Source organism: Typopeltis vanoorti, chromosome 1 (genome assembly GCF_054136105.1).
Source record: "Typopeltis vanoorti isolate ZY-2024b chromosome 1, IOZ_Tvanoo_1.0, whole genome shotgun sequence".
NCBI lineage: Eukaryota > Metazoa > Arthropoda > Arachnida > Uropygi > Thelyphonidae > Typopeltis > Typopeltis vanoorti.
The window spans coordinates 65,271,381-65,284,304 of NC_143549.1; the positions used below are offsets into that span (position 1 = coordinate 65,271,381).

Sequence of the window (12,924 nt, forward strand, 5' to 3'; positions counted from 1 at the left end):
AATATGTCACTGGGACAGATGAAATACCGGAAGAATTAAATAATGTTTTTAATCCATTCCCAGTGCTGTTTTATTCTCTTAAGCATGCAACCTGAGTTCCACCCAGCATTCAAGCCATAACATGGATCGTTTTTTAACCCTTCCAGGAAAAACTATCTTGCATGCAACAAGTTTAACCAATGAGCATTCTTGAACACAAAAAGTAAACACAAACTGAAAGTGAAAATTAACAATTATTAATGTTAATTTTCATTTCAATTTATTTCATTGTCAATATGTTAACACTAACCTTTATAGATAAATCTCCAACATTAGAGAGCAATAAAGTTCCATGTGCCTAAACTTAGTGTATTTTGAATAGATTGACAGATATATTAGCTCATAACTTACTGTAACAGTATCATAATATCAAACAAACTAAATTACAAAAAGAAGTTTATTAACTTATATTTTTGCTGGATTTCAAATCCGCATCTTCAGGAGCTAACATGTTATTGCTTACATGGAACAAGGAGATTGATTCAAATTATAATAGACAAAAGATCTAAAGTACTAATGTGGTGTCCTCTAATGTAAAAAAGAAGTATTACAGTTGTGTATGAGTTGATCTTAGGATAACAGTCTCCCAAATTTTTGGCAAATTAATACAACCATACTTGTTAAGGTTAGGAGAATACTTCATAGACATTGCTAACTCTAAAAATAATCTTTCTGACCTATAGTGACTTCTATATAGCACACTGGTTATCTTCTATCTAATCCTGTGTGAAGGCACATCCAAAGCATGGTCTGCCAGTCCAAGTCCAGACTTGCCATTATTATGGCACCATCACAGCAATGTATGAATGTATTTCTTATGTTCTCCAAGACAGATGTTAATAGATCTTCATGTCTGTCCATAGTGGCTATGACTGCAACTTAGCCACTATGGACAGACAGGAAGATCTATTAACATTTGCCTCGGAGAACATAAGAAATACATTCACTATTATTATTATGATAGTGAATGTATTTATATTGCAGACCATGTTTTGGACATGCCTTCACACAGGATTAGATAGAAGAAAACCAGTGTGCTGTATAGAAGTTGCTACAGGTCAGAAAGAGAGCAAATCAAAGTTGCTAATTTGATAAGTGTTTGAAATGTGGTGTGAAGGTTATATTTTATTAGTATGTTGGCTATCTTTTCAGATGTACCTTGGATATAGAGAATAGGAATAGCAGTGTTTTGTTCTGTGTGTTTGTAGGGGGGGGGGAAGTAGGAGGATCATATAGTATTTTATCTATTTTGTAGGAGCTGTGACCATACTTTTTAGAATTCTATACTGTTGGGTTGGATGATGAGGATGCAATTGTTTGTGTAGGTATCTTCCTGTGTATGTTAGTTTTCTATAAATAATAAAAAAAAAGATAGTAAACTATCTGAAAGGTGAGTGACTAATGTGTCAAGAAAAGGCAAACGGTCACTTGATTCCTTTTCTACTGTGAAGTGAATTTTGGGGGTTGTTACCTTGCTATCTTAGCTATTAAGGTAGGTTGTAAAAGAATCCCAAGTGTTTTGCTTATGGGACCAAATGGCAAACACATCATCACCAAAGCATAACTACACTAAGGGTTTGTAAGTAGCTGTGGCAAGTATTTTGTTCTCAAAGAGTTTCATGTATAAGTTATCTTGGGGGAGGGGTTGCAGTACCATTAATCTGTTTATAGATTATTATCTGTATTATCAGACAAAAAGTAATACTCTTAGTAACACTCGTGATTTAATAAAGTCTATATTTTTCTTTAGAAATCAAAATTGCTGTCACCAATAACACTATTGAGACTTTCCTTGTTTCCTGTGTGTTCTTGCCATGTGAATATATGGACATCTTTGTTGGTATATGATGTTTATAATGAGCAGTCCGTGTCCTGAACAAAAACTCAGAGGTAACTCACCATTATTATTATTAACTTTGTTCTTCTATCCAAACTTTATCAGAACATTTCCATATGTCTGGTATTCACTACCTCATTACAGAATTATATTTCTATCTATTAAACTGGAAATCTTATAGTTCTGACTGTACCCAGAAAATGTCATGCCTTCTTTTAAACCAAGATAAAAATAAAATAAAAAAAATTCACATCTTCAAAGAAATATCCTGGCAGCTGGCATGTTCACCTAATTTTTAATGCCTTTTTTCACATTATGCACACACAAGCTTAATGTGTGCTAAAGATACTGTCATAGTTTGTTGGACGCAGACTAAATTTCTTCTATAAGTCGTTTAAAAATTATGTGTGTTCAGTATTTCCCAATTAAAGAAGATGTACCAGAAAATGAAATAAATTCAATTTACTGAGAATATTCTAACCTGTAGTACTAGCATGAACTGATGTTTGATTAAGTATCCATACAATGATAAGCAAAATATAATTAGGCATTACAGAGCATTAGCTAACATAGTGAATATATGCTAACTTCTACAATTTTCTAAACTCAGCACTAAAATCTATTTATAATATCAGTTTCCCTTCACTAGTATAGTTGACCAATATAATAACAATCACCTGAAAGATTTAACTAAGGAAATGGTACTCAATCTAAAGCAGTATTTATCCATGCTGACTAATCCATTTCCTTAGTTAAACATGACAACTGGTGTGAGTTCTAGTTTTAAGAGAAACTTGTGCCATAGTTCTATACAATATACTTGTACACAAAAACACAAGGTAAAAGTATTATTTATTAAATATACTACATATATTTCAGTCTGAAATTAACAGACCATCATATAGTGGCATAAAAACAGTTGTTATTTCAAAAAAAAAAAAAAAAAACGAGCCACGTGATTTATTTGCCAATAGCATTATGCATAATATATATATAATTTATAATATCATACTATACACACAGATCGTCAGATAGATGTAGTATCTAGTTGGTTACTTAAGATCTTGTGTCTTTATAAAATATCATTATTTGTCTTAAAAAAAAAATAAAATAAAATAAAAAAAACTTTACTGATGTGTTATTTGAATCAAAATTTCCCATATTTTTGATAAAGATAAGCAGTCATTCCAATTCAACAATTCAAGTTAGGGTGGTGAAGCAAGACCCCAGCACTCTCCTTAAATAGGCATTCAAATTTATATCGACATCTATGTAGAAGGCATGTTTCAGACCAAAGAATGTTGCAGTCTGCCTCTATTCTGTGTTGAGCTAATCGAGACATCAGATTTTCGTGGAAAATATATGATTGATGTATTCTTTTTTCTATTGAGTGTCCAGTTTGTCTAAGTAGGAAAGATGGCAGTTACACGGAACTTGATATTAATAAGGAATTATATTAATAGGAATTATTAGGAATTAATAACAGGAAAAAAATTAATAGGAATTATTAGGAATTAATAACAGGAAAAAAATTAATAGGAATTATATTATATTATATTATATTAATAGGAATAAAAGTCACTACTAAATCATATTTCTTCAGAATTCTTAAAATCAGTTCTGAAATGCCAGAGAAGTATGGGATTGGAAGTTGACATATTGATTCCTTGTTGTTTGGGTTAGGTTGGTAGGAGTCAAACAGATGTTGTGTAGTTCTTCCGGAGAAGCTATTTAATTTCATATATTGTTTGATAGTTGAGAGTTTTTCCTGTAAATGATGGGGGAGTTAAAAAATTAGTCTTAGCTCATCGAATTAAACACTTATGATTCCTGTTTTTTGAGAAGGATGATGTGCCAATTATTGAAGAATGTAACAATCGCAGTGAAAGTCGGTTTTCTATAAACTGATGTTAAATCACTTGATGGTGAGCAGAGAGAAGAATGTCTAAAAACGATAATTTGTTGTCTCTTTCAATTTCCATGGTGAATTTGAGATGAGGATGTAAAGTATATTTATAATAGCTAAAAACGTTGGTATTGTGAGGTCACACTGCAAAAATATCATCTATATATCTAACCCAAAATTAAGGTTTAGGATGTATAGATAGAAAAAAAAAATATGTCTTCTAAAAGTTAGCTAAAGCAGGAGAGAGTGGACTTTCCATGGCAGTTCTTTCTACTTGGTACATTTGTAAACAGGGATTCTACGTTGAAGCAAATCATAAGATCAGTAGGTTGTATGGAAACATTTTTTAATTTGTCTAAGAAATCTGAAGAGTTTTTTTAATAAAGAGCAAGACTTGCCTGTATGTGATTTCAGTAAGTTTGCTAAATATTTGTACACAGATACGTAGGCAAATCAATGCAGTCTACAATCAGATGGAGAGTGTTGTCTTTCTTATGGATCTTTGGGTAGACCATAAAATCTTGGTATTTTATGGTCTACATTGCAAAATATGTTTTTAACTTTTCTATTGTGTCTGTACCAAAACTTATAACTTCATCAAGAAGGGAGTTTAATTTCTTAAGTAGCCTGTTAGTGGGATTATGATCCAGTTCCTGGTTGAATAATCTTGTAGTAAAAGAGAATTTTTTCTTTTATAATTTGCAGAATCCATAACTACTGTAACTTTTCCCTTGTCTGCTTTGGTGATTGTTGTGTCTTAAGGAATGTAAACCTTTCTTTTCAGACTGAGATATGTTAGATGGTGGAAGCTTGGATTTAAGTAGGATTGATGCAATTTCTAAGCGGAGATTATTAGCCTCTTCACTGGAAAGGTTAAATAAGTTTCGTTCGATGATAAAAAGGAAAAGGCATCCAGAAATGTTGATAACTCAAATATCTGGAACACAGAGAGGCTTGATTTGCCTAGCAACAAGTACATTTTATGATTTAGATGTTGACTTTGTTTATTAAATGAACGTTGTAGAGAGCATTAAGCCACATTAAGAACTATGTAGGAAAGTTGTGGGTCTAAGTTTGAGGAGATAAAAGACTGGAGATCAGCAACAAGATGAATATTAATGGCAAGATCACATTTAGCTGCTCGGAGTTGATTGCAAATGAGAGATAAGCTGGTGTTCCTATAGATAGTATGAACACCAGGTGACTTTATAGTTTCCTTTATCTTAGCAAAGTTTGGAATAATTTTTAGGTTGCAGCATTTTTTTTAAAATGTAATCTGTAAAATCTAATCTTACAAGGTAAGCTGCAAGTTAGGATTACATTTAAAAAAAAAACCAAGATGCAAAATTTAAGTTCATTTAGATGAAGATATCTATTTGAAAAATCATGGAGATAAAGATACCTGGAGTATCTTTCTTATGTTATATTTATTAGAGGGTTTCAAAAGTTCTGGTGGGTATTAGTATTACAGTAGTGCAATGGGAAGGCTAAAGATCTGATAATCTGGAACTCTGTTGTAGAGACCAAATATGAAACTTTTTCAAGTCACTTCAGGCCTCTAATGAGCACTGTAAGGAAAAGACATTCACAAAATATCAATACCCATAGTGAACAATGTTGTATTTCGGCTGGAAAGACATAGGTTTGAGCCCCATCTGAGACGTGAACTTTTAAAGGCTTTTCACAACTGAAGGTGAGTTAGCCAGTTTCATATAATGATGGTAGCATTTTTTCCTCTTGCAAATCAATATTTATTCTGAAAAACAGACAAACTGACCACTCACAGCTTAGAAACATAATATACTCGCATCACAGACTTTAGTTGCTTCAGCCAAAATTCCAAATAGCCCACAGTGATATTTAAACATTTACAGCCTTTTGGTTGGAGAGTGGATAACATGCTAACTAGTTGTGTTGTAATAGATTTAACAGTATTGATATGAATACAGATGAATAAGAAAATAACTATTTATTAACTTAAAAGCTAATATTTCACTGGTATTATATCCAGCATCTTCAGAGCACACAACACAAAATTTGTTACAAATGCAAGACAACCACAATCCGGTGTAACAGTGGGGCTAGTATAAGTAATTGCAGAAAAAAAAAAAAAAAAGTAGTTCAAAGGTTTTGAAATAGTAGTCCAAATAATAGTCTTGGAAAGTTTGAAAAAAATAAAAATAAATAAAATAAAAGTAATAAATATTAATTTGGTCTTAGGATGACTGTCTCCCAAATCTTTGGTAGATTTATACAGCCATACTTGTTAAGGTTTGGAGTATGTTTTAAGGCTTCTGTTAATTCCAGGAACAACCTCTCTGACGTGTAGAAGCTTCTGTGCATTACTTTTGTTTTTTTCCAATTGATCCTGTGTGCTGGGGTATCCAAAGCATGGTCTGCCAGATCCAACTTGCCATAGTGAAGGTGTCGAATATATTTTTTGTGTTCACTGAGGCGGATGTCCACAGTTCTTCCTGTCTGTCCATAGTAGGCTTGATGGCAAGAACAGGGCACTTTAGACTCTGGATGTGATAGAGGAGTGCATTTGTCCTTAGGTGAATGAATGTGAGTTGCTAATTTCACATAAGGTTTAAATATGGTGCGCAGTTGGTGTTTGTTAAGTACCCTAGATATCTTTTCAGATGTGCCTTTAATTATGGGATGGTGATAGTTTTGTTGTAGTCTTCTGTGGGGTAGATAGAGGGGATTTCTGGGTAGCATTTAGTATGTTATCTATCTTATGGGGATTATAACCATTGGTTAAGAAGGCGTGATGTAGGTGAGAAAGTTCAGCAGTGAGAACAATGTCATTGCAACAGATTGCTCTAGCTCTGTGGGTTAGTGTTTTTAAGATACCATATTGTTGAGAAGTGTGATGGTGTGATTGTTTGTATAAGTATCTCCCTGTATGTGTGGGTTTTCTATAAACCGAAAATGATAAGGAACCTTCTGGAAGACGTGTGATCAGTGTGGCCAGGAAGCGCAGGCAGTTATTGGGTTCTAGTTCCATTGTAAAGTGGATTTTAGGGTGCTGGCTATTTAGATGCACTAAAAATGTATTCAATGCGTCTGGGCCATGTGGCCAAATAGCAAACACATCATCAACATAGCGTAGCTAGAGATTAGGTTTGAGAGTGGCTGTATTGATAGCTGGTTTTTCCAGATGTTCTATGTGGAAGTTGGCTATGCTATGTTGATGATGTGCTTGCTATTTGGCCACATGGCCCAGACACATTGAATACATTTTTAGGGCATCTAAATAGCCAGCACCCTAAAATCCACTTTACAATGGAACTAGAAGCCAATGACTGCCTGCGCTTCCTGATTACACACTGATTACATGTCTTCCAGAAGGTTCCTTATTATTTTTGGTTTATAGAAAACCCCACACATACAGAGAGATACTTACACAAACAATCACACCATCACCCTTCTCAACAATATGGTATCTTAAAAACACTAACCCATAAAGCTAGAGCAATCTGTTCCAATGACATTGCTCTCACTGCTGAACTTTCTCACCTACGTCACACCTTCTTAACCAATGGTTATAATCCCCATAAGATAGATAACATACTAAATGCTACCCAGAAATCCCCTCTATCTACCACAGAAGACTACAACAAAATTAACACCATCCCATACATCTGTAAAGATATCTAGGGTGGGTGCTTAACAAACACCAACTGTGCACCGTATTTAAACCTTATGTGAAATTAGCAACTCTCATCCATTCACCTAAGGACAAATGCACTCCTCCATCACATCCAGGAGTCTATGAAGTGCCCTGTTCTTGCCATCAAGCCTACTATGGACAGACAGGAAGAACTGTGGATATCCGCCTCAGTGAACACAAAAAATATATTCGACACTTTCGCTATGGCAAGTTGGGTCTGGCAGACCATGCTTTGGATACCCCTGCACACAGGCTCAATTGGAAAAAAATACAAGTAATGCACAGAAGCTTCTACAAGTCAGAGAGGTTGTTCCTGGAATCAACCGAAGCCTTAAAACATACTCCAAACCTTAACAAGTATGCTGTATAAATCTACCAAAGATTTGGGAGACAGTCATCCTAAGACCAAATTAATATTTATTACTTTTATGTTATTTTATTTTATTTTTTTCAAACTTTCTAAGACTATTATTTGGACTACTATTTCAAAACTTTGAACTACTTTTTTTTTTTTTTTACCTAGATGGCACCCTATTAGGACTTTAGTTTTGTGTTGCACACTGCAATTACTTAAACTAGCCCCACTGTTACACCGGATTGTGGTTGTCTTGCATTTGTAACAAACTTTGTGTTGTGTGCTCTGAAGATGCTGGATATAATACCACTGAAATATTAGCTTTTAAGTTAATAGTTATTTTCTTATCCATCTGTGTTCATATCAATACCGGTAAATCTATTACAACATGTCTGACAAACACATAAGCCTATTCACGCATTTAAATATGCTAACCAGTTGGCCAAACAGGCAAGATTTGTTCACACATCCCTATGAAAAATAATGGAAATTATGTATCTCACATAAAGTGAACTTACTGGAAGAAGATGAAAGATATGTCCATTATGGATTTCTTTCTTATTTTTATCTATCAGGCAAAATGCTTTTTGCATGGCAGATTAAAGAATCTACAGCAGAGATTCACAGGGTTTCCTGAACAGAAAGTAAGGGTTAATCCTAAATGATGTCTGGAAATCACTAATTAGATCTTATGACACATGAGAATTTAACTTCTCCAACAATTACCAACAGACTATACAGAGAGAGAGAGAGAGAGATGTAGTGTCATGCATTACTGTTGCCACATTTAATTTGTATTGGACTATTCCTATTTATTAATGCTTTAACATCAGCTGCTTTCTTAATTTCCTCCCATTAAAAAGTCACAAAGAAGCCATCATATGTAGGTGCTTGCAAAATTCATTTAATTATTTTTCTTGTGTACTACTAATAATATTAAAAAAAATTCCCTACTACTAATAAAAAAGTAACAATTTCTCCTGAGTATTGTTACAGTACTACTGATTTATCCTTACTTTGAAACTTTGCATTTTTTTCTCTTAAAAATACTAAGTGGAACTTTCAGTTGCTGGCTAGTTGTATCATCAAATAGATTATACCAATGCTATATTCTTACTACGTTAATGGTTCAATGGCTTATCATGAAACAACAAGTAAAAGAAGAAAATACTTCATTACCCATCTCTCTCCTTTATCATAGAGATAAAGAGACCTGGAGTACCTTTCTCAGGTGATATGTTGAAACTACCCAAGATATAACCTTGGGTAGTTTCAAGTTAGAGCAACCACAATAATCACATCTGCATTGTTTGCTGTTGAACACCTGAAATATTCATGTTAGCATATTAATTATCCTGAGTGCATCCTCTAGGAAAAGGCAACATTTTTTTTAAAAATGAAAATACGTGTCCCAAATCATTGGCAGTATATTGTAGTCAAAATTATTTAAATCAGGACTGAACAGAGCATGTGCTGATTTTGAGAACAGGCTTTCACTAAAAGACTGTCATTTCAAGGTGTCATCCCAAATCCACCCAGGCTGGTGATGCTGGGATATTGTTTCTTGCAGGCTACTCTCTCTCACGTTCTGACCACAGATAGGTCAATCAGGCCAACCCCCCCTGGTCCCTTCTGTCATGTGCCCTTTCAGGTAATTATCTCTTAGTAACTATATAAATTCCATTTCGATTTTGCCATGTGCCCTTTCTGCCTTCCGATCTATATCACCATAGTTGAAGTCTCCCATAATAATTGCTTGGCCTACACTCATTGCACTAATCTGCTGAGACCCCCCCCAGGTCTATAGTAGCAACCAACAATATATTTTGCCCTGCTGGCCTCTATCTCACACCAGACAACTTCAAATGGACCATTTCCATCAAATCTGCAATCTTCTTAACTTCTATTTTTCTTTTCATTAATATCATTAATAATACCTGCTCTATTTTCTCTATATTCTCTGAAATTACAAAAATACAATATCCATTGCATTCTATATCCCAGTAACTACATCATTCTCTGACAACCAGGTCTCACTGATGGCAATAATTTTTGGCCATGTTGAGCTGAACAATACCAAAAATTCCTCTCCTTTATTTGGGCATACTTCAGGCATTCGTGTACATGCATTTCAGTATCCCCTAGGGCCCACAGTTATCCCTACATAATGGCATTACCTGCCCATTCAGATCCAAAACCTGATAAACTGCACCCAACTCTTCACAATAATTCCTGTACTCATACTTATCTACCCCAGGGATAATTATTTTCACACAGTCATTCTTACACCCACATTCATTTGTCCCAGGGCTAGCTAGACACTTGCTTGATTGCTTCCCCCAACAATTATGTCTAGTTTCCCTGGTTTTGCACTTCCAAACTAACTGAACAACACTTTCTCCAAGCACCTAACTCCAAAACCATTTAAGTGCAGTCCATCAGGCATTTATAAGTCCTTATTTCCATCAAATTCACTCCATATTTATAAACTGCACACCATTCCTCCTACACAATCTTCTCATTGACAATCATGGCCTTTCTCAATTCTGTCCTATCACAAGGCAGAAGACTCACAATCTTTACTTTTTTACTCATCATTTATGCTTCTTCTAATAACTCTTTAATATCTTCTTTGCATATTTCTCACCTTTCAAATTCATTTGTGCCTGCCAAAACAATTAACTCATTTGCTCTTTCTTCTGCAAACTTAAAGCTTCACTAACATCCTTTATCTTCACATCTGAAAAACATATTTTCATCACTTTTTCATTAAGTATACCTCTTATCATTGAATCCCCCATACAACACCATCTCTTTTCTCCTGGTTTCTCACACTTCCATGCTTTTCCCATTCACTCTTTCTTTCATTCTCTGTTCTTCTGTACCTTATGGCAATCATTTCTCCAGTCGCTCATGCTTAGGTTTTGTCCTGTGAAGGAGACTGCGTAAGCATGCAATTTCTTTCTGCGCTGACATCTCATCATCCACATTATAACTCTGAAGTACTTCCTTCATTCAAACTCTCATATTTCATGTGCCATCATTCATTACTTCTGCTACATTCCACATTTTCATCCAGTCCACAAGATTGCAATGCTCACAAGAAAGTCTACTGTCTAATATGTTTTTACTCTTAGAACAGTTCCCAAAATACCTTATGTGAAAAAAGAAGATTCCTACACTCTCACAAAAGAAGTTTCACAGTTAGATAACCCTCTTTACAGAAAAATTTGCAATCAGATAGACTTTCTTTCTTTCTTAATCCTCCTCTTCTACCTTTTACAGTGTCCAGGATAAGGTGGTTGGCCCTATGCCACCAGGCGTGTCCTTTGTCTGTAGACACAAAGAAATATAATATAATGATGAAAAAGACATATATACATAGGGTACATATACACACTTAATAAATGAAAAACAAATGTATATGTAAGATGTCTGAATATTGTAGTTGTTTTCCTGTAATCAAAAAAATATAAATATTATCAATATTTTTAAATGAACACTTCATTTGAACAACACCTCAAGAAGATGATTTGTCACAGGTCTCCAGAGTACTTCTACACGAAAAAGATTTACTCTTCCAGTTTCCAATAACTTTGCTACAGCAAAGAGAGATGGTTCCTGCAAATGCACAAATCTTTCAACAAGATTTTTAAAAAAATGCAAACATCATAGAGTATCTAAAGTATGAATGATTTATAATGATTGTTATGTTATTTACATAGTTAAATACCAAAATTTATGAAATGAAAACATTTAGACCAGCATATTAATTATTATTAGCAGTGGACTATGTATTTGGTACTTGTTCTACAGTTTATCTTTCTTCTATTTAACATTAATACATTTCATATGGAGCCCATTTACCTATTGTAATATAGAGTTATCTTCACTTGATAGGTACTGTGGGATATATGTACACACACACACACTACTGTATCTAGTCTAGCCATAAATGCTGTTACAACTTGAACAGTGTATAAATTAATCTATTAGTAAATTATTTACAGCTTTCAGCATATACAAAACACATGTACAGTGTGCATATAGCAGCATTAAATGTTCAAAAAAGTACCCCTTTTGTCTTTACACATGCCCAAAGTCTGTAAGGTCATATATCAATGGCAGCACGCACGCATGCACACACACACACACACACACACACACACACACACACACACACACACACAAAATATCCAATGAAAATGCTGCTGCTACTTGCTCCAAATCCATTACCAGAGGCTGGTGATGCTGGGATGTCGTTTCTTGCAGGCTACTCAAGCTCTGACCACTTGAAGTCCAACATATTCAGATCAGGACTTCCAGATGGGCCAATCAGATGGTGATATATAGTCAAGCACATTCACTTTCAAACACTGTTGTGTGATCGTCACCTGTGCAGAGGATGAGTCCTGTTGGAAAGTCTACTACCTGCCTACCGTAAAACAAGGCGTTGTTCAGGGGCCGTACCACAGGTTCCAGCATGGTGTCTTAATACACTCTGGCAGAGGCTTTGATCCCTTTCTTGAAGAAATGCAACAGATACCCTTGATATGTCATCACCCCAACTACCAAATCATAACTGACACAGGGTGATGACCTCTCTGAATCCTGGGTTCTATGTAATGCACTGTGTGACCACCCAGGACATATACCTGTCATTTTGGCAGTTAAACAACTCTTAAATGAAGAAAACCTTCTCATCTATGAAGAGGATATCTCTGGTCTGTTATTTGCATACCACCAGAGAAGTTCCTTTGATTTTATTACTTTCTGCTGCATAAGTTGTGGTGTTAGAAGTTTCTAGTAGAACGACAATAGGTTCTCACCCCCAGGTTATCAGTTAGTACATGTGACATCATTCTCTGTGAAACATTCATCTCTCAAGACATCACTTTCTGCATTCTCACAGGATTACAGTGGAGATATGCCTTCACAAGCTGTTGCATCCTAATGCAGCATGCTTGAACTATTCTTTGGCAGTCATATGCACTTTCTGTATTGTTATAACAGTTAATAGTCTGATACACAAGCATCCTACTGATCCCTAGTGTTAACATGTTGACAATAACAGGTGGCTGCATTCCACCCTTGTGAAGTGCTATTACAGC

The 12,924-nt window shown here is 34.9% G+C and overlaps 1 protein-coding gene across 1 annotated transcript in view; it reads right to left on the reverse strand.

The window, feature by feature from the left end:
- The window catches only part of mon2 (Mon2 homolog, regulator of endosome-to-Golgi trafficking), a 749,535-nt gene that overhangs the window by 292,069 nt on the left and 444,542 nt on the right, over positions 1–12,924 (reverse strand). Inside the window, exon 18 of the mRNA XM_090397718.1 lies at positions 11,333–11,434. Coding sequence (XP_090253844.1) covers positions 11,333–11,434 — 102 coding nt within the window. The remainder of the gene's footprint in view (positions 1–11,332; positions 11,435–12,924) is intronic.